Source organism: Mustela nigripes, chromosome 12 (genome assembly GCF_022355385.1).
Source record: "Mustela nigripes isolate SB6536 chromosome 12, MUSNIG.SB6536, whole genome shotgun sequence".
NCBI classification, from domain to species: Eukaryota; Metazoa; Chordata; class Mammalia; order Carnivora; family Mustelidae; genus Mustela; species Mustela nigripes.
In genome coordinates, this window is record NC_081568.1 from 52,956,269 (window position 1) to 52,979,250 (window position 22,982).

Genomic DNA, 22,982 nt, shown 5'->3' on the forward strand with positions numbered 1-22,982 from the left:
AGGAAAGCTATAGGGAAGATCATTTCTAACACTTAGGTTGTTATAGGTGATAATTCTCATCATCTTAGCCCTTTTATCAGAATTTATTTGGAAACCTTAAAAAAAAAAAAAACTTCCGTTTCCTATTTGTATATTTTAAATTGTCAACCTGAGAGGTCACATAAAATAATGGTTTAGAATTTGGATGCTACAGTAGAGCATGTGACTCTTGATCTCAAGGTTGTAAATTTGAGCCCCACATTTGGTGTAGAGATTATTTAAAAATAAAATCTTAAAAATAAAAACAAATGCATTAGGAGCTCCTGGGTGGCTTAGTTGTTGGGCGTCTGCCTTTGGCTCAGGTCATGATCCCAGGGCCCTGGAATCAAGCTCCTGCTCGGCAAGAGGCCTGCTTCTCCCTCTCCTACTCTTGCTGTTTGTATTCCCTGTCTCGTTGTGTCTCTCTCTGTCAAATAAATAAAATCTTAAAAAAAAAAAAAAAACCCCACATTAAAAAAAAGAATTTGGACTCCAGAAACAGCATATCCAATATGGGAGTATTTGGTACAGATTAAGCATTATGTGTGATTATTGTATTTATTCACATATGCCATTTTTTTTCAGTGTTTCAATAGAGAAGGAAAAGATTGACGAAAAATCCGAAACAGAAAAACTCTTAGAATACATCGAAGAAATTAGGTAATATGAGTAGTAGTTTTTAAATAGACCTTAGTTTGTTGAATAGTGATGAGTATATCATTTCATACTTTCTCAGTTTTCTCATTTTCTCTGTGCTTAAATCATGTGCTGTTCAAAATAATTTGTTTTAATGCAGTTGTGCATCAGATCAAGTGGAAAAATACAAGCTGGATATTGCCCAGTTAGAGGAAGATTTGAAAGAGAAGAATCATGAAGTTATAAGCCTTAAGCAGTCTCTTGAGGAAAATGTTGTTTTACTTTCTAAACAAGTAGAAGACTTGAATGCTAAGTGTCAGCTGCTTGAGAAAGAAAAAGGTATTTAAAGAAATAATAGGTACAATATTTAAGGAAAGTACTGCTATATGAACACATTTTTTAATAATTATGAAAACAACATAAAAATCCTGTTCTCTGTGTGAGAATTTTTATCTTTTATAATGTTTGTTCTCTGTTTATTTCAATATATTGCTTGTCTTCATTGAAGTACATGCAGTGGTGCAGTTTTTGACTTCCCCATTAGGTGGCCATTTAAAATGAGAAGATACAGAACCAATTTTCAAGGTTTTATTATAGAATTTATTTATTTATTATGGAATTACTATATTTTATATAGTAAATGATACAAACTTCTAAATTATGTTTTGGCTTTATTTCTTTGCAAATACTTGATCTGTGTAACATGCTAATAGCAGAAAATATGGAAATCTGGTTTCTCAAAGTTAGTATCTAATTTCAGCATTTTTCACTTTTATAGAAGACCTTGTCGAGAGGGATAGAGTACGGACTGAAATTCTAAATTCTGAAATGCAAAACTTAAAGGAGAAACTTACTCTTGAAAAACAGGAACATGAAAAACTACAACAAAAAGAATTACAGATCGATTCACTTCTGCAACAAGAGAAGGTAGTTTACTATAGTATAAGAAAAGAAAACAACTTGTGCTTATTAAGTCATACATTTCCCTGTGTATCAGAAGACCTTTCAATTGTATATGTGCTTCACTCTGACAGTTCTGTTTTTAGAATCTTATCCTGAGTAAGTTGTCCTGTCTATGCTGCAGATTTATCTGCAGAGATGTTTATGACAGGGTTATCGATAATGTGAAAAAATTATAAGCAACTAATGAACCAAAATAAGAAAATTGTTTAAAAATTTTTTCTTGGGGCGCCTGGGTGGCTCAGTGGGTTAAAGCCTCTGCCTTCCACTCAGGTCATGATCCCAGGGCCCTGGGATCGAGCCCCGCATCGGGCTCTCTGCTCAGCAGGGAGTCTGCTTCCTCCTCTCTCTCTGCCTGCCTCTCTGCCTACTTGTGATCTCTGTCTGTCAAATAAATAAATAAAATCTTTAAAAAAAAAATTTTTTTTCTTGGGGCGCCTGGGTGGCTCAGTTATTAGGCATCTGCCTTAGCTCAGGCGGTGATCATAAGGTCCTGGGATTGAGTCCTGCATCAGGCTCCCTGCTCAGTGGGGAGCCTGCTTCTCCCTTTCTCACTCCCCCTACTTTGTGTTCCCCTTCTTGCTGTCTCTCTCTCTATGTCAAATAAATAAATAAAATCTTAAAAAAAACTTTTTTTTTCTTGTGGGGCACCTGGTTGACTTAGTCAAGCATATGTCTCTTGATCTCAGGATTGTGAGTTCCAGCCCCACCTTGGGTTAAGAAATTACTTAAAAGTAAAATCTTGGGGTGTCTGGGTGGCTCTATCTTTAAGCCTCTGCCTTCAGCTCAGGTTATGATCCCAGAGCCCTGGGATCAAGCCCTGAATCAGGCTTCTTGCTCAGTGAGAAGCCTGCTTCTTTCTCTCTCACTCCCCCTGCTGTGTTCCCTCTTGTGCTGTGTCTCTCTCTGTCAAATAAATAAATAAAACCTTTTTTATTTAATTATTTTTATTAACATGTAATGTATTATTTGCCTCAGGGGTACAGGTCTGTGAATCATCAGGCTTATACATTTCACAGCACTCACCAATTCACATACCCTCCCCAATGTCCATAACCCAACCACCCTCTCCCTGCCCCCTCACCCCCCAGCAACCCTCAGTTTGTTTTGTGAGATTAAGAGTCTCTTATGGTTAGTCTCCCTCCTGATCCCATCTTGTTTCATTTTTTCCCTCCCTACCCCTCCAAACACCCCTACCCTGCCTCTCAAATTCCTCATATCAGAGGATCATATGATAACTGTCTTTCTCTGATTGACTTTAAATATATAAAATCTCTAAAAATAATAATAATAATAAAGTCTTAAAACTAAAATCTTAAAAAAATATGTATTTTCCTGGAACATGTGTTAGATTACTACTTGGGCATTTACAGTTATGTTTTAAAATGGTATCTAAATGCATGTGAAACAAAAGCAACATTTTTTAAAATCTAGATTACATAAAGAATAAACATATTAGTGGGGCACCTGGGTGGCTCAGTGGGTTAAAGCCTCTGCCTTCGGCTCGGGTCATGGTCTCAGGGTCCTGGGATCGAGCCCCACATCGGGCTCTCTGCTCGGCCAGGAGCCTGCTTCCTCCTCTCTCTCTCTCTGCCTGCCTCTCTGCCTCCTTGTGATCTCTCTGTCAAATAAATAAATAAAATAGTTTTTAAAACTAAATAAATAAATAAACTTATTAGTGAGAAAAACAGTTCTTAAAAACCAATGAGAAAGCATGGAAATTCATTATTCACAGAGGTCAAAATTCAGATAATCTGTAAATATGAAAAGATGTTCTACCTTAGTAATTATCAAAGAAATGGAAAATGGAAATAATTGTTTTTCCCTTATAAGATTGGTACAAATTAAGACATTTGATAATATATAACATGTTAGAGTGGAGCAAATAGATACTCGAATGCATTGATAGGAAATATTGTTGGGCAACCTGCAACAACTGAAGGAATTAAGTAGATCTGTATATACTGACTTAAAGATTTCAGCAATCATTTTTAGGATTTTTTTGTGTGATCTTTACATATGTAATTTATGTTATTTATATATGTATGTGTGTGTGTGTGTGTATTTTTTTAAGTACATAAGTGTGTAGGAAAAGACCAGAAGGCATATATACCAAACTAATGGTTATCTCCACATTGAGAAAACATTAAGACTGAGGTGGCATATAATCAGAGGCAATTTTCACTTTACCTGGGTTCTTTTGTTTTTTGTTATTTTTTTCTGCCATCTAATCCTGCAACTGCAGTTATTGTTGGCAGACCTTTCAAATGTTTTTTTGTATCTTAGTATTTAAGATCCTAAGTGCAGGGAGCCCCTGGGTAGCTCAGAGGGTTAAGCCTCTGCCTTTGGCTCAGGTCATGGTCTCAGGGCCCTGGGATCGAGCCCCACATCGGGCTCTCTGCTCAGCAGGGAGATGCTTCCCCCACCCCCACCTCCCCTGCCTGCCTCTCTGCATACTTGTGATCTCTCTCTCTTTCTGTCAAATAAATAAATAAAATCTTTAAAAAAAAAAAAAAAAGATCCTAAATGCATTGTTAGGAGTATAAAGTGCAGAGAGAATGCTTGTTTACAGGACCCCTGGGATCATGACCTGAGCCAATGGCAGGCACTTAACCAACTGAGCCAACAGGCATCCCTCAATGTATCTGTTTTTATGCCAATACTATACTGTTTTGAGTACTATAGATTTGTAAGAGAGTTTGAAATCAGGGAGCATGATGCCCCCAATTTTGCTCTTCTTTCTTAAGATCACTTTGGCTATTCAGGGTCATTTATGTTTCAATACAAATTTTAGTATTGTTCTATTTCTGTAAAATTTCCCATTTTGATAGGGAATGCGTAGAATCTATAGATTGCTGTGGTTGTATGGATATTTTAACAATATTAATTTTCCAATCCACGAGGACAGAGTATCCCTCCATTTATTTGTGTCTTCTTTATTTTTTATTTTTTAAAGATTTTATTTATTTATTTGACAGATAGAGACCAGAAGTGGGCAGAGAGGCGGGAAGAGAGGGGGAGTGGGGAGCAGGCTCCCTGTGAGCAGAGAGCCTGATGCAGGGCTCAATCCCAGGACCGTGAGATCATGACCTGAGCCGAAGGCAGAGGCTTAACCCACTGAGCCACCCAGGCGCCAGAATTTTTTGACAGTAATGATTTATAGTATAACATTAAAATACATTTTTATACTATTGAAATCACAGTATACCTTTCAAATAGTATCATCAGAGAAAGATAAATGCTAAAATTCAGTTGTAAATTATAATTTTAATTTTACAAGATATGTGTTGTGGGTGTGCGATACATAGAATAAAGCCTGAAACAACATTTACCCCAGTGTTAACACGGTGCAGGATATAATCCATGACGGCACACAGGTGACATCTGTACTTTTCAAGTTTCTTTGAAGTTCTCGAATTAAGTATTCATACTTTATTATCTGTACTTCTTTTTTGTGCTTAGTAAAAGCCTCAGAAGGCCATTTCATACTATTTCAGTGGTTTTCTGTTTGGATGTAGGAATTGTCCTCCAGTCTTCAACAGAAGCTCTGTTCTTTTCAAGAGGAAATGATGAAAGAGAGGAATCTCTTTGAGGAAGAATTAAAGCAAGCACTGGATGAACTAGATAAATTACAGCAAAAGGAGGAACAATCTGAAAGGCTAGTCAGACAGTTGGAAGAAGAAACAAAATCTCGAGCTGAAGAACTGAAACTCCTAGAAGAAAAGCTGAGAGGGTTTGTATTAATAAGACCTTGTGTCTGATATGACTTCAGATGTTAAAAAGTGTTTTCCAGTACATTCTGTCAGGATACATAGGTCAGTCATGCAAGTAAGTGAGATTGGAATTATTTCACAAATAAGGAATAGAGAGAAGTAAAGTATATCCATAGAATGTTTATGCAAACAAGTATGACAGCCGAAGTCAGAAGCATAGCTTCTTTTTTTTTTCAGGCCAAAAGTTTAAAAGGATGTTAATAAATGGCCAAAATTTGGGGTTCCCTTACTGCTCATGTAAGGGAATTGTCTAAAATTATTGGATATCAACATTATAGCAATAACAGATGTAGAAAGAAAACAAAGGTCTGAATCCTACCTTGAACAAGAAACATTTCTGCTTTTCACCTATGTGTACATTAGTTTATGTTGCATAAGTTGCACCTTTAATTACTGAGTACCTGTGCTCTCAGAAATAGCAATCAAAAAAGCAAAAGAATAGAAAAGAATAACCAAACCTTAGGAAATATTCAAAAATAAGAAATTTAAGAGATCTCAAACTTCTTTTTTTTTCTTTTTTTTTTTTTAAGATTTTATTTATTTATTTGACAGAAAGAGACACAACACAAGCAAGGGGCAGAGGGAGAAGTAGGCTTCCTGCTGTGTAGGGAGCCTGATGTGGGGCTCGATCCCAGAACCCTGAGATCATGACCTGAGCCAAAGGCAGATGCATAATAACTGAGCCATCCAGGCACCCATCTTTTTTCTTTCTTTTTTTCTTTTTTTTTAAATTTTTCTTTTAAGATTTTTAAAAAATTTTTATTTAGTTGACAGAGAGAGATCATAAGCAGGCAGAGAGAGGGGGTGAAGCAGACTCCCCACCAAGCAGAGAGCCCAATATGGGGCGCAGACCCAGGACCCCGAGAACACGACCCGAGCTAAATGAAGGCAGAGGCCCAACCCACTGAGCAACCCAGGCGCCCCTCTTTTTTCTTTTTTTTTTAAGTATTTCCCACACCCACTATAGGGCTTGAACTCACAACCCCGAGATCAAGAGTCACGTGCTCCACTGACAGCCAGCCAGGTTTGCCTTGGACTTTGCTTTTAATTCTAATCCCCTATTTTTATTACATTATGCATCCTTCTGCACCACATTATTTAAATTAAAATATCCAGGTTGATTCTTAAGTTCAAGTTCCACCTAAAATAATTGTTATTTTAGTCCTTGGGATTTCCGTACTAAAAATATTTCTAAGAAGGAACCAAGAACTATACATAAGTCCGCAGTATTATAATGTATCTAACAACTGTGTATCTCTCTCCTGTTAACATATTTTTACTACAATCCTTTTTCTGTTTTCTTGTGGTAATCAGAGATAAAAAGGAATATATATATTCCTATATATATATATATATATATATATATATATATATATATATAACCTGCTTTTGAGGGGAACGGTAAGTACCAAAGTGTTATTAGGGGAATTATTCTATGCTGGAGCCAGGCTCAAGGAACAGGCACTTTAAGAAACTGAGTAGATGGGGCGCCTGGGTGCCTCAGTGGGTTAGGCCGCTGCCTTCGGCTCAGGTCATGATCTCAGGGTCCTGGGATCGAGTCCTGCATCGGGCTCTCTGCTCAGCAGGGAGCCTGCTTCCCTCTCTCTCTCTCTCTCTCTGCCTGCCTCTCTATCTACTTGTGATCTCTCTCTGTCCAAAAAAAAAAAAAAAAGAAAAGAAACCGAGTAGATGATGTCAGTTTCGGGGAGGAAAGAATGTTGAGACAATCATTTATGCAAACTCAAGGAACTGGGTACAGAGGTCAGGAGATAAGGATTTTATTGCTGGATCTGCTAACCAGCTCTGTGATCCTAAGCAAGACAATTCTAATTTCTTTGATTTTCTATTTCATTAGACACAAAATTAAGAGGTTTTAATGAGGGCACCTGGGTGGCTCAGTGGGTTAAGCCGCTGCCTTCAACTCAGGTCATGATCTGGGGGCCTGGGATCGAGTCCCGCATCGGGCTCTCTGCTCAGCAGGGAGCCTGCTTCCCTCTCTCTCTCTCTCTCTGCCTGCCTCTCTATCTACTTGTGATCTCTCGCTGTCAAATAAATAAATTAAAAATCTTTAAAAAAAAAAAAAAAAAGAGGTTTTAATGACATGCTCTCTAAAGTCCCTTCCAGCCTGGCAATTTTAGAAGCATAAGAAAAAACTAAGAAAATTGAAAGTGATTTCTCTATGGGACAGGAAAGAGAATATTTTTGTCATAAATCCTATACTACTATGTGATTGCTTTCGGCTATTGCTGTATATACTTTTGAAATCCCATACTCATTATAGAAGGAATTTGATGAGGAGAGATGGGGTTACCAAGTGATCAATCTTAAGGAGGGCGCGTGTTTTGCTGAGCACTGGATGTTATATGCACCTAATGAATCGTTGGACACTACAACAAAAACTAATGATGTACTATATGCTGGCTAATTGAACATAATAAATAAATAATTTTTTAAAAATTTTTTTTAATAATTTTTTATTTTATTTATTTGACAAAGAAAAACTAGGCAGAGAGGCAGACAGAGAGGAGGAAGCAGGCTCCCTGCGGAGCAGAGAGCCCGATGCGGGGCTCGATCCCAGGACCCTGGGATCACAACCTGAGCCGAAGGCAGAGTCTTTAACCCACTGAGCCACCCAGGCGCCCCAATAATTTAAAATTTTTAAAAAGGAAGCAATTTGAGGCTCCAGAGTGGCTCAGGTCATGATCTCAGGGTCCTGGGATCTTGAAGCCGACATCAGGCTCTCTGCTCAGCAGGGAGCCTTCCCCACCCTCCCTCCGCCCCGACCTGTCTCTATGCCTACTGGTGATCTCTCTCTGTCAAATAAATAAATAAAATCTTTAAAAAAAAAAAAAAAAGGAAGGAATTTGATTAGTTGTTTATTTTCTGTGTCTGACAGCCTATAAATGAATAATAATCTACCAAATGACTTATTGAATCTTTAAGTAATAACAATTTATTATGAAGATTACTGGAATAAATCTATATAGTCCTAAAAACTCTCTTCTTTTCTTTTCTTTTTAATTTTTCAAGATTCTGTTTCTTTATTTGACAGAAAGCACATGGGAGGGGCAGCAGCTGGCAGAGGGAGAGGAAGAAACAATGCAGGGCTCAATCCCAGGACCCTGGGATCATGACCTGAGCTGAAGGCAGACACTTAACTGACTGAGCCACCCAGGGATCCCTATGAACTTTTTTCAAAGAAATACCAAGTGAAGTTAAAGACACTTAGTATTTCTTAAATATTTAAATGCAGGGACCTTTTTCAATCCAAGTGTTTTTAACTGGTAATTTTTCTTTAGTTTTGGTTGCTGTTAAGATTGTTTTAGTCTTTTTACCCTACCTTCTTCAAAAAAGAATGTTTTAACTATTTATATAAGTACATGTAATATTGAAAGATAAATTTAGAAATGAATAAATTAGGATAAAAACAAAAGTAAGATAAGGGGGAAGGAAAGATAAGATGAAGCCAGAAGAGAAGTTAGTGCATAAGTAAACATGCTATTAGAAGCAGACTATAGGGGCACCTGGGTGGCTCAGTGGGTTGAGGCCTCTGAGGGTCCTGGGATCGAGCCCTGCATCGGGCTCTCTGCTGGGCGGGGAGCCTGCTTCCTCCTCTCTCTCTGCCTGCCTCTCTGCATACTTGTGATCTCTGTCTGTCAAATGAATAAATTAAAAAAAAATTTAAAAAAAAAAAAGAAGAAGCAGACTGTAAAGTTAGATCTAAGCTATCCAGTAGTGGATACAAAGATGCAGACTTTGGACACATGATTCACAGTATCAAAAGGTAAATACTAATCCCTTCCTTAGAATAATGATTTGTAATTAGTGTTTTATCTTTTAATTGTTCCCTAGGAAAGAAGCTGAACTGGAAAAAATTAATGCTACTCACAGTCAGACTACCCTGCTTTTAGAGGAGAAGTATGATAGTACAGTGCAAAACCTTGGAGACGTTACTGCTCAGTTTGAAAGGTATTTTTCTCGGGAGCCGGCACTCTCAAATATAATATGAGTGGGGAGGCATGTTTAGCGCAATCTGAAAATATAACCACACTAATAGAGGCATTGGTATTACTCTAAATTCCATAATTCCCAGCCATAAATGGGCATTTAGGATTATTACCAGGTAATCTTACTATGCATACAAATTTCCTTTCCTGCCATTTCCATCAAATTTCATGTACTCTCGGGCGCCTGGGTGGCTCAGTGGGTTAAGCCGCTGCCTTCGGCTCAGGTCATGATCTCAGGGTCCTGGGATGGAGTCCCACATCGGGCTCTCTGCTCAGCAGGGAGCCTGCTTCCCCCCTTCTCTCTCTGCCTGCTTCTCTATCTACTTGTGATTTCTCTCTGTCAAATAAATAAATAAAATCTTTAAAAAAAAAAAAAAAATTTCATGTACTCTCAAACCACTGGCACTTCTGTCTTACTCTCCTGACACCATCTTTTTCCTCACAAAGAATTTTTAAGGTTTTATCTCCTCATTACCAAACCTGTAAACACACCTGCATTTATGCTTACTCATCATCTCACCTATTACAGGAGGAGTGTTCAGTCTTTTAGCCTTCAGTAACATTATTCCATTTGTCCTTTTCAACTTTTCTACTGAATTTGTCTCAATCAGAAGAAAAAAATGTTAATGTGCATTTATCTTTAAAATACATAAATTTGGAGCACCTGGGTGGCTCAGTCATTGAGTGTCTGCCTTCTGTTTGGGTCATGATTCCGGAGTCCTGGGATCAAGCCCCTCATCAGGCTCTTCTTCTCCCTCTCCCACTCCCCCTGCTTGTGTTCCTTCTGTCTCTGTGTGTCTCTCTCTGTCAAATAAATAAATAAAATCTTAAGAAAATAAAATAAAATACATAAATTTTAGGGGCATCTGGGTGGCAGTTGGTTAAGTGACTGCCTTTGGCTCAGGTCATGATCCTGGAGTCCCAGGATCCCGTCCCGCATTGGGCTCCCTGCTCAGCGGGAGTCTGCTTCTCCCTCTGACCCTTCCCACTCTCTTGTGCTTTCTCTCTCTCATTCTTTCTCTTTCAAATAAATAAATGAAATCTTAAAAATAAAATACATAAATTATAGGGGCATCTGGGTGACTCAATCATTTAAGCGTCTGACTCTTCATTTTGGCTCAGGTCATGATCTCAGGGTAATGAGATAGAGTCCCATGTTCAGCAGGGAGTCTGCTTCTCTCTCCTTCTCTCTGCTTCTCTCTCTCTCCCTCTTCCCCGCCCTCTACCCCTCCCCCACTAGCATACTCACTCAAATCTTAAAAATATATATTTATATATAATATATATTTATATATAATATATTATAATATATAAATATATATAATATATATTTATATAAAATATATATTTATATATAAATATATAAATATATATTTTATATATATTTATATATATATTTATATTATATATATTTTATATATATTTATATATAAATATATATTTTAAAATTTTTTATATATAAAAAATACTTAAGCTTTAGGGGTCACTGGGTAGCTCAGTCTTTTAAGCATCAGACTCTTGGTTTCAGCTCAGGTCTTGATCCCAGGGTCATTAGATCAAACCGCACTTCAGGCTCTGTATTCAAGATGTGATCTGCTTGAGATTCTTTCCTTCTTCCTTTCCCTGCCTCTCTATCTCTTCCTCACCTCCCCACCACTCACTCACACACATTCTCTCTCTCTCTCTCTCACACATAAATAAATAAAATCTTTAAAATACATAAATTATATTAATTCCTTTCACTCCTCCACTTCCTTTTGCAGCTATCCAGTAACACCTCTCACTCACAACACCCTTCTTAATCCAAAATTGTACTCATCTTTATAGATTGTCTTGATAGAAGATTATATCTACTGTATCCATTTCCTCACTTCCTATTCTATCTACCTACTTCCCTTTTTAAAAAAATTTTTATTTCGGGGGAAACTATAAATTTAAGGGATAATTTAAGAAATTTGTGTGCATCTCACACCAAGAGCATATTGATACAAACATTTTTATTATATTTAGAGCATTTTGGAATGAAGTCTCTTTTTCTTATATCTATTTTAGTATATTTAATAAATACAAATGATATACAACACATAAATTATAAAACATAAAGATAAAATCAACATGTATGAGTCAGGGGCACCTGGGTGGCTCAGTGGCTTAAGCCTCTGCCTTCGGCTCAGGTCATGGTCTCAGGGTCCTGGGATTGAGCCTCACATCAGGCTCTCTGCTAAGCAGGAGCCTGCTTCTGCCTCTCTCTCTGCCTGCCTCTCTGTCTACTTGTGATTTATCTCTCTGTCAAATAAATAAATAAAATATTTTTTTTTTAATGTATGAATCAATAAAAGACAACCAAACCAGTAAGCCAAAACATTTCAACAATTTGGTATTATATAGGGGTTCTACTACTATCCCATCTGGCTGCTTTCCACCAACAAATAACACCATTTAAAGCATACATTAACAATTTCCTCACTTTTTTCCTGTGTCTAATTTTATAGCATGTGTCTCCATACAAATATATTTTATAATTTTGCCTTTTTCCTGAATCTTGCCCCAAAATGTCATTATGCTCTATGTCATTTCCTGAGACTTGTCTTTATATTCTACAATATGTATGTTTCAAGAATTGAGTCACATTATTGACTGAGGTTATAGTTTGTTCATAATAACTGCTGTAGAATATTTGATTTTATTAATATAATTTACCCATTCTGACTTTGGGCTTTTGGGTGGTTTTTCATTTCTTTTATTATTTATTTCATTTTATCTTTTTACATCATTATAAGTGTACTCCTTAATCCCCATCCCCTATTTCGCCCATCCCCCCCACCCACCCCTCTGGTAACAATCAGTTTATTCTCTATAATTAAGAGTCTGTTTCTTGGTTAATCTACTTATTTTTGCTTGTTTGTTTCTTAAATTCCACATGAGCAAAACCATATGGTATTTTTCTTTTTCTGACTTATTGTATTTAGCAGCATACTCTCTGGCTCTATCCATGTTGTAGCAAATAGCAAGATTTCATTTCTTTTTTATGAGTGAATATTATTCCATTGTATATATCTACCACATCTTCTGTATGCATTCATCTATCAATGGACACTGGGACCACTTCCATAGTTTGGCTATTGTTGATAATACTGCCGTAAACATAGGGGTGCATGTATCCCTTTGAATGAATGCTTTTGTATTTAGGGGGAAAATACCCAGCAGTGTGATTACTGGATCATAGGATATTTCTATTTTTAATTTTTTGATGAACCTCCATACTGTCTTCTGCAGTGGCTGTGCCAGTTAGCGTTCCCAACAGTAGTGCAAGAGGGTGCCTTTTTCTCCACATCCTTGTCAACACTTGTTGTTTTTTGTGTTTTTGAGGTTAGCCATTCTGATAAGTGTGAGGTAATATCTCATTGTAGTTTTGATTTACATTTCTCTGTTGATGAGTCATACTGAGCATCTTTTCATGTGTCTGATGGCCATCTGGATCTCTGAAGAAATTTCTGTTCATGTCTTCTGCTCATTTGTTAATTGCAGTATTTGTTTTTTAGATACTGAGTTGTATCAGTTCTTTATATATTTTGGATGCTAACCCATCATCAAATATGTCATTTGCAAATATCTTCTCCCACTCTGTATGTTGCCTTTTAGTTGTATTGATTGTTTCTTTTGCTGTGCCAAAACCTTTTATTCTGCTGTGCTCCCAGTAGTTTTTTTCCCTTTTATTCCCCTTGCTTCAGGAGACTATATCTAGAAAAATATTTCTATAACCAATGTCAGATTAATGTGATGTTCTCTTCAAGGATTTTTATGATTTCAGGTCCACATATAGGTTTTTAATAAATTTTGAGCTTATTTTTGTGTATGGTGAAAGAAAGTGGTCCAGTTTCATTCTTTTTCAGGTAGCTATCCAGTTTTACCAACAACATTTATTGAAGAAATTGTCTTTCTCCTATTTTATATTCCTTCTTCCTTTGTCCAAGATTAATTGACCATATAATTGTGGGATTATTTCCAGATTATCTGTTCTGTTTTATTGATCTTTGTGTCTATTTTTATACTTGTACCATACTGTTTTAATTACAACCACTTTGTAATATGACTTGAAATCTAAAGTTGTAGTACCTCAAGTTTTGTTTTTCTTTTTCAAGATTGCTTTGACTGTTTGAGGTCTTTGTGGTTCCATACACATTTGGGGATTGTTTGTTCTAGTTCTATGCAAAAGCTTTCAGTGTTTTGGGTTTTTTTTTCTTAATTTTTATTAACATATAATGTATTATTTGCCTCAGGGGTATGGGTCTGTGAATTGTCAGGCTTACACACTTCACAGCACTTTCCATGTCACATACTGTCGCTTTTGTTGTTTTGATAGGGATAGCATTACATCTGTAGATTGCTTTGGGCAGTTATAGACGTTTTAACAATATTTGTTCTTTCAACCTATGAGCATGGAATGCCTTTCCATTTCCTTATGTCATTTTGAATTTCTTCCATCGATGTTTTATAGTTTTTAGAGTCAGGTTTTTCACTTCTTTGGTTAAATTTATTCCTAGATATTGTTTTTAGTACAATTGTAAATTGTATTTTCTTAATTTCTCTTTCTTCTGCTTCACTATTAGTGTAAAGGAATACAACACATTTCTGTGTATTAGTTTTGTATCCTGTGACTTTACTGAATTCATTTATCAGTTCCAGTAGTTTCTTGGTGCTATCTTTAGGGTTTTCTATACATAATGTCATGTACTTTGCAAATAGAGTTTCACTTACTTACCATTTGGGATGCTTTTTATTTCTTTTTGTTGTCTAATTGCTGTCGCTAGGGTTTGCAGTACTATGTTGAATAAAAGTGGTGGAGTAAACATCCTTGTCTTGTTCCTGACCTTAAAGGAAAAGCTCTTTTATTTATTTTTGTTTGTTTGTTTTTAAAGATTTTATTTATTTGACAGATTACAGGTAGGCAGAGAGGCAAGCAGAAAGGGGGGAGGGGAAGCAGGCTCCCTGCTGAGCAGAGAGCCCAGTGCGGTTTGATCCCAGGGCACTGAGATTATGACCTGAGCCAAATGCAGAGGTTTAACCCACTGAGCACCCAGGTGCCCTGGAAAAGCTCTTTTCTTAAAGGAAGAGCTCTTCCTGGGGTGCCTGTGTGGCTCAGTGGGTTAAAGCCTCTGCCTTCGGCTCAGGTCATGGTCCCAGGGTCCTGGGATTGAGCCCCAGGTCGGGCTCTCTGCTCCGCAAGGAACCTGCTTACTCCCCTCTCTCTCTCTGCCTACTTGTGATTTCTCTCTGTCAAATAAATAAAATCTTTAAAAAAAAAAAAAAGGAAGAGCTCTTCCTAAAAGAAAAGCTCTCAGTTTTTCACTATTGGCTATGATGTTGCCTGTGGGTTTTTCATAAAAGGTCTTTATTATGTTGAGGTATATTCCCTCTAGACCTACTTTGCAGAGAGTTTTTATCATGAATGGATGTTGTACTTTGTTAAATGTTTTTCTGCTTCTGTTGAAATGATCATATGGGAATGCCTTTAAGCTCAGCTTAAGGTGTGCTTTAGTTTTCTTTTCCTTTTTTTAAGATTTATTTATACTCTTATTTATGAGAGAGAGAGAAAGCACACTTGCACATATGCACAAGTGTGGGAGACAGTGAAGGAGAGGGCAAAGCAGACTCCCAGCTAAGTGGGGAGCCCTTTGCAGGGCTCCATCCCATGGTTCAGATCATGACCTGAACCAAAGGCAGACATTTAACCAACTGAGCCACACATAACCCCTCTAGTTTTCTTCATGACATAAATTTTATTATACATATATTTTCCCATTTTTTTTTGCAAAGACCTGGAGAGGCATTTCCTTGTCTTCCCCACAAGAGCATAAACCCTGTGACAGTAGGTGCAGGGATCATATATTTGTTTTGGAGTAATTTTCATGTTTTGTATACTTCATACACATAGTAGGCACTCAATATTTTTTTCCTTGAATGAGCAGCATATGCCATATAAGCTCATTAATACTGACCTCAGAATACTGAATTTTTACCTCCGTAAATGCATGGTATTTTATAAGGGGTTTGTTTGTGTTACCTTAAACTGTATAAAATAAAAACTACTGAGCTATATGTTTATCATGCATACAATAGTTAGAAAAATCCTTCAACTTTTTATTTTCCTTTTAATAAGTTATAAAGCATTAACAGCTAGTGAGATAGAAGATCTTAAGCTGGAGAATTCATCACTTCAGGAAAAAGTGGCCAAGGCTGAGAAAAGTGCAGAGGACATTCATCATCAGATATTGGCAACTGAGAATGCAAATCAGGAATATGCAAGGTATGTGGGAGAACTAAAACCTGCCCACACTTGTAGCCTTACAACTGTTGAGATAATTTAATGTCGTTGAAAGCCAGCTACTAAGTGTTGCAGGGAATTGTAATTTCATGACTTGCTTTGGGTGATCTTCAATTACAAATTAAAGGTTTACATGGTTTAAAAAGTACAATTTTTAGAGAGTTCCTTGAGTTTGTTTTGTTGGTTTGTTTTGTTAAGTAAAAAAAAGAGGAAATGTTATTAAAGTGGCTATAAAATGTTTAAAGGACTCTTCTCTCTCAAACTGAAGGATGCTTCTAGATCTGCAGACCAAGTCAGCACTTAAAGAAGCAGAAATCAAAGAAATCACAATCTCGTCTCTTAAAACAATAACTGATTTGCAGAACCAACTCAAGCAACAAGGTGAAGAGTTCAAGAAACAACTCGAAGAGGAAGAAGCAAGGTAATCTAGGTTTAGAACCTGACTGCCTCAGTTATTTTTTCTAATATACTATGTTTTAAAATTTCATTTCTCCTTACAGAAAAGCTGGAAAAGAAAACACAGTGGCAGAGTTAACTGAGGAAATGAATAAGTGGCGTCTCCTTTATGAAGAACTATATAATAAAACAAAACCTTTTCAGGTTTGTCAGCTGGGACTATGCTCACTTTTGTTTCTTTTAGGCATTCACTTTGTTCCCTGTCACAGTCAACACAGTGACTTGGTTTCTCTAAGATCACTTTGCTTTATATTTACAGTGTCAGTTTAACTCCTACTAAAGGAGACATACATTTTTTTTAATTCTTATGCATACATTTTTTTGTGTAGTTTTTATAGGCTAAAAATTACTTTTTTAAAAAATTTTATTTATTTATTTGATAGAGATCGCAAGTAGGCAGAGAGGCAGGCAGAGAGAGAGGAGGAAGCAGACTCCCTGCTGAGCAGAGAGCCCAACTTGGGGCTCGATCCCAGGACCCTGGGATCATGACCCAAGCTGAAGGCAGAGGCTTAACCCACTGATCCACCCAGGCGCCCCTAAAAATTACTTTCTAATAAGAGATGTAATAGCTTAGCAGGCTGTCCTGATATAAGTTTTTGATAATTTATGTAAATCTGTGATCCTTAATTTTGTTACACTCTTTCTGTGTTTCTCAAATTAATATACAATCTTAAGGGGCGCCTGGGTGGCTCAGTGGGTTGGGCCTCTACCTTCCGCTCAGGTCATGATCTCAGGGTCCTGGGATCGAGCCCCGCATCGGGCTCTCTGCTCAGCAGGGAGCCTGCTTCCCCCTCTCTCTCTCTGCCTGCCTCTCTGCCTACTTGTGATCTCTGTCTGTCAAATAAATAAAAATAAAGTTTAAAAAAAAAATACACACACACACACACACACACACACACACACTGATCTTAAAAAAAGATAAAAACTGGGGCACCTGGGTGGCTCAGTGGGTTGAGGCCTCTGCCTTCGGCTCGGGTCATGATCCCAGGATCCTGGGATCGAGCCCCGCATCGGGCTCTCTGCTTGGCAGAGAGCCTGCTTCTTCCTCTCTCTCTCTGCCTGCCTCTCTGCCTGCTTGTAATCTCTGCCTGTCAGTAAATAAATAAAAAATCTTTAAAAAAAAAAAAAAGATAAAAACTAATGTTACCACTTAAAAAAGTGAGAGTGTTGATTATAACATGGTGATCCAGCTGACACACAGATTAGGCTGTCTAGCTTGCCTTCTCTCCCTGTGTTTTAGTGATCCTGGAAATGAAATACACCAAAGTTTTTTTAAGGAGTCTCACTCACTGAATTTAAGGAGAGCCCTGAGAATATGCCAGCATGATCTGTTTTCATCCATCATTTTGTTTTTTATTTTTGTATTTGAGTTTCCTTTGTAGTTCATATGAGACATGTAAATTTATTATTTCTAAATCTATTTTAAAAACCTCTTTTTCAGCTACAACTGGATGCATTTGAAGCAGAGAAACAGGCTTTGTTGAGTGAACATGGTGCAGCTCAGGAACAACTAAATAAACTAAGAGATTCATATGCTAAATTACTGGGTCATCAAAATCTAAAGCAAAAAATCAAGCATGTTGTGAAACTGAAAGATGAAAACAGCCAACTCAAATCGGTTTGTAAAATAACACTTCATTCTCTTGAAGGTATTAGGGTGGGGCATTTGTTATTCTAACTATAAAATTTAAGTTAAAGGAAGGACTTTGGTATCAGAAAAAACTAAGTTTATAGAGGAACATCCATCTGAGAATTACAGATTTATTTTAAAGAGTGTTTACCAGATGGCTATTAACGTTCTCAGGTTTCCAACTACCTCCTTAGTATAATGGAAATCACTAGTGTAATTGGAAGAGTTCGTAAAGCTTTACACATCCATTTCGATTTATAAAACAGCAAAGTCCTTGGTATAAATAAATATAAAGACAAGCAGTATACAAAAATAGTTTAAGCATTTGGGGTACCTGGCTGGCTCAGTTGGTAGAATATGTGACTCCGGATCTCAGGCTCATGAGTTCAAGCCCACATTGCGCGTAGAGATTACTTAAGAAAAAGATAGTTAAGTATTTTTTAAGTTTTTTTTTTTAACAGCTTTATTAAGATATAATTCACATACCATACAAGTCACCCAGTTAAAGTATTCAAGTCAGTGGTTTTTAGGACATTCACAGATATGCAACCATCTCCACAGTTTTAGAACATTTGTATCAAAATGAAAATTGAAACCCCTTACTTTTTTTTTTTTTTTAAGATTTTACTTACTTGTTTGACACAGATAGAGAGATCACAAGTAGGCAGAGAGGAAGGCAGAGAGAGGGGGAAGCAGGCAAGCAGAAAGCCCGATTCGAGGCTCAATCCCAGGACCCTGAGATCATGACCTGAGCCAAAGGCAGAGGCTTAACCCACTGAGCCACCCAGCTACCCCAAAACCCCTTACCTTTTTTTTTTAAGATTTTTTTATTTTATTTTTTTATTTGACAGATAGAGATCACAACTAGGTAGTGAGGAAGGCAGAGAGAAAGTGGGGGAAGCAGGCTTTCTGCTGAGCAGAGAGCCCCCATACAGGGCTCGATCCCAGGACCTTGGGATCACGACCTGAGCGGAAGGCAGAGGCTTTAACCCACTGAACCACCCAGGCACCCCAAACCATTTACCTTTTAACTGTCATCTCCCCATCTCCTCATTCACCCCTCCCATCACTTATTTACTTTCTGTCTCCATAAATTTCTCTGTTCTGGATATTTTCTATTGGTGCACTCAAATAATATGTGGTCTTTCGTGATTAACTTCTTTTGATTAACAGTGTTTTCAAAGTTCATGCATGTTGTAGCGTGTATCAGTAATTCATTCTTCTTTATGACCAAATAATACTTCATTTTGTGAATATCTCCCATTTTATTTATCCATTTCAGTTGATAGACATTTTACTTGTTTCTACCTTTGAGCTATTATATAACTCACTACTATATACATTCATATGCAAGTTCTTGTGTGGACATATTTTGGTTTCTCTTGGGTAATACTTAAAAGTGAAATTGCTTGGTAACTTGGTGACTTTGTGTTTGTTTGAAGAACTATTTTCCAAAGCAACTATATCTTTCTGTATTCCACCTGCAATATATGAGGGTTCCAGTTTTTCCACATCTTATCAACACTTCTTGTTACCTTATTTCTTCATTCTGACCATAGTAGTGGTTGTGAAAAGATACCTAATTGTGGTTGACTTGCATTTCCATGATGACTAATGATGTTGACCATTTTTCATGTGCTTATCAGTCGTTTGTATCTCTTTCCTGGAAGAACTATCTATTCATGTCCTTTGCCCGTTTTTAATTGGATTATTGTTTGTTTGTTTGTTTGTTTGTTTTAATTAAATTATGAGGGTTCTTTATATGTGTTTGTTCCTTATCAGATTTATTACTTGAAAATATCTTCTTTCATTCTGTACATTGTCATTTCACTTTGGGTTTTTTGTTTTTTTTTAAGATTTTATTTATTCACTTGACAGAGAGAGAGATCACAAGTAGGCAGAGAGGCAGGCAGAGAGAGAAGGGAAAACAGGCTCACAGCTGAACAGAGAGCCCAATGTGGGGCTCTATCCCAGGACTCTGAGATCATGACCTGAGCTGAAAGCAGAGGCTTAACCCACTGCGCCACCCAGGTACCCGGTCATTTCACTTTCTTAATGATGTTGATTGAAGCACAAAATTTTTGCCAAAGCCCAAGATGTCTCTTTTTTCATTTGTCTATTGTTCTTTGGCATTTGACAATCCTTTGCCAAATCCTAGGTCATGAAGATTTATCTCTGTTTTCTTCTAAGAGTTTTACAGTTTTAGCTTTTACATTTAGGTCATTGATCCATTTGAGGTTTTTATATACAGTGTGAAGTAAGGGTCTAACTATTCTTTAGCATGTGGATATCTAGTTGTTCTCTTTTCTTTTTTTTTCAAAGATTTTATTTATTAATTTGACAGACAGAGATCACAAATAGACAGAGTAGCAGGCAGAGAAAGAGGAGGAAACAGGCTCCCCGCCAAGCAGAGAGCCCAATGCAAGGCTCAATCCCAGAACCCTGGGATCATGACCTGAGCCGAAGGCAGAGGCTTTAACCCTCTGAGCCACCCAGGCACCCCTCTAGTTGTTCCCTTGCCATTTGTTAAAAGATACTATTCTTTCCCTATTGAATAGTCTTAACATCCTCTTGAAAATCAACTTACCGTTTATTTACGGTTTATTTCTAGACTCTCAAATATATTCCACTGATCTATCCTTGTACTTCCATACTGTCTTTTTTTTTTTTTTTACTTTTTTTTTTTTAAAAAGATTTTATTTATTTATTTGACAGAGAGAAATCACAAGTAGATGGAGAGGCAGGCAGAGAGAGATAGAGGGAAGCAGGCTCTCCGCTGAGCAGAGAGCCCGATGCGGGACTCGATCCCAGGACTCTGAGATCATGACCTGAGCCGAAGGCAGCGGCTTAACCCACTGAGCCACCCAGGCGCCCCCATACTGTCTTGATTACTAGTGGTTTGTAATAAATTTTAAAACCAGAAAGCATGAATCATCCTACTTTCTCCTTTTTCAAGATTGTTTGGACTATTCTGGGTCCCTTGCAATTCCATATGAATTCCAGAACCAGCTATTCAACTTTTACAAAGAAGTCATTTAAGATTCATATGGGAATTATGTTGAGTGTGTAGATAGGCATGAGGTATTACCATCTTAACTATGTTACATCTTCTGATCCATGAAAGTCAGATGTTTTTCCAATTATTTAGATCTTTAATTTCTTTCAACAATGTTTTGGCATTTTCAAAATGTAAGTTTTACACTCCGTTTGTTGAATTTATTCCTCAGTATTTTATCCTTTTTCAATGATATTGTATGTGAAGTTATATATGAATTTCATTTTTAGATGGTTCGTTGCAAGTATATAGAAATAAAATTGATTTTTGTGTACTGGTCTTGTATTCTCCAATCTTGTTGAACTCATTTATTTGTTGTAAGAGTTTTTTTTAGTGGCTTCCTTAGGATTTTCTGTATAGAAGGTCTTTCATAAATAGAGGTAGTTTTACTTCTAACAATGCATTTGATTACTTTTGCTTGCCTAAGTCCCTGGAAAGAACCTCAAGACAATGTTGAATAGAAGTGATAGGAAGTGAACATCCTTGTTTTGGTCCTGATTTGGGGGAAAGCTTTCACACTTTCACCATTAAGTATGCTATTAGCTTTGGGTCTGTTATAGATACTCTTTATCAAGTTGAGAAAGTTTCCATTACTAGTTTTTTTTACTGTTTTTATCATGAAAGTGTGTTAAATTTTTCAGATGCCTTTTCTGTGTCTATAACATAATCACATGACTTTCATTCTATTGATATGATTTCTTAAATTAATTGATTTTTGGATATGTAATTAACCTTGCATTTGTGATAAATTTCACTTAGTCATGGTGTAGAATTCTCTTTTTATGTTGCTGGATTCACTTTGCTAATTTTTGCTAAGGATTTTTTTCATCCATATTCCCAACAGATACTGGTCTATAGGTTTTATGTAATATCTTTGTCTGGTTTTGGTATCAAGATAATGCTGATCTTATAAAATTAGTTGGGAAAAATTTTGTCTTTTTTACTTTTTGAAATAGTTTGTGAATAATTGGTATTAATTCTTCACTGAATATGCAGTAGAATTCAATAGTGAAGCCATCTGGACCTTAACTTTTCTTTGTGGGTAGTTTTTGATTACTATTCAGTCTTTTCACTATGAATCTATTCAGATTTACTTTCTTTTTGAGACAGTTTCAGTAGTTTGTGTCTTTATAGGAATTTGTCCATTTCATTTCAGTTATCTGATTTATGGAAATATAACTGTTCATAGTACTTTTTTATAATCTTTATAATTTTGGTAAGGTCAGTTATCATATCCCTTCTTTCATTTCAGAGTCTAATAATTTGAATATTCTCATTTTGTTTATTTATTTGATTATTTATGTTTCTTTATCTCTATGAATATATTTGTAATGGCTAGTTTAAAATCTTTTTTGGATAATTCCAATATCTGGTTACTCTTACAGGCAGTTTTGGTCACCTGCTTTTTTCCATTGTATAGGTCATGCTTTCCTGTGTATTTGTACATTTTTGTCAGGTAGTGGATATTTTAGGTTACATATTATAGCACTTCTGGTTACAGCCCTCTCCTTCCAGGCCTGTTATTTTCTTGTTCACTTGTTTGGTAATTGGCTGGATTGTACCAGTGAATTCTGTTCCTTCTCTCCACCCCCAGTAGTGTTGTCCCTCTGATGTTGCTACTCAGGATAGTTTGGTTTAGAACATGCACACGATCACCCTGGCATGACACTGATTTTGGTAGGGCTGTCTTCCTCTATTTCCCTGATCACTTGTTAAACTCTTGCTAGTTGCTAGATTACTAGTTGCTATTGCTCTATTATCTTCAGCAGTGTCCTGGTATATAACTGCTCTTCAAACTAACCCAATTAAATTCTTGCTCTTTCATTGGAATTGTATCTGAGGTCAGTGATTATGTTCTGACTTAGAAGGGCTCCTCCCAGCTGTCTTATTTATCAGTTTTATTTTTATTTATTTATTTTTTTAAGATTTTGTTTATTTATTTGACAGAGAGAAATCACAAGTAGACGGAGAGGCAGGCAGAGAGAGAGAGAGAGGAAAGCAGGCTCCCTGCTGAGCAGAGAGCCCGATGCGGGACTCGATCCCAGGACCCTGAGATCATGACCTGAGCCAAAGGCAGCGGCTTAACCCACTGAGCCACCCAGGCTCCCCTGTTCATCAGTTT

The 22,982-nt window shown here is 36.9% G+C and overlaps 1 protein-coding gene across 1 annotated transcript in view; it reads left to right on the top strand.

The window, feature by feature from the left end:
- HMMR (hyaluronan mediated motility receptor) overlaps positions 1 to 22,982 on the top strand; it is a 38,645-nt gene that overhangs the window by 12,902 nt on the left and 2,761 nt on the right. Inside the window, exons 8-16 of the mRNA XM_059417311.1 lie at positions 604 to 678; positions 815 to 993; positions 1,433 to 1,581; positions 5,133 to 5,347; positions 9,240 to 9,356; positions 15,555 to 15,701; positions 15,988 to 16,140; positions 16,220 to 16,319; positions 17,617 to 17,793. Of these exons, the coding sequence (XP_059273294.1) occupies positions 604 to 678; positions 815 to 993; positions 1,433 to 1,581; positions 5,133 to 5,347; positions 9,240 to 9,356; positions 15,555 to 15,701; positions 15,988 to 16,140; positions 16,220 to 16,319; positions 17,617 to 17,793 (1,312 nt within the window). The remainder of the gene's footprint in view (positions 1 to 603; positions 679 to 814; positions 994 to 1,432; positions 1,582 to 5,132; positions 5,348 to 9,239; positions 9,357 to 15,554; positions 15,702 to 15,987; positions 16,141 to 16,219; positions 16,320 to 17,616; positions 17,794 to 22,982) is intronic.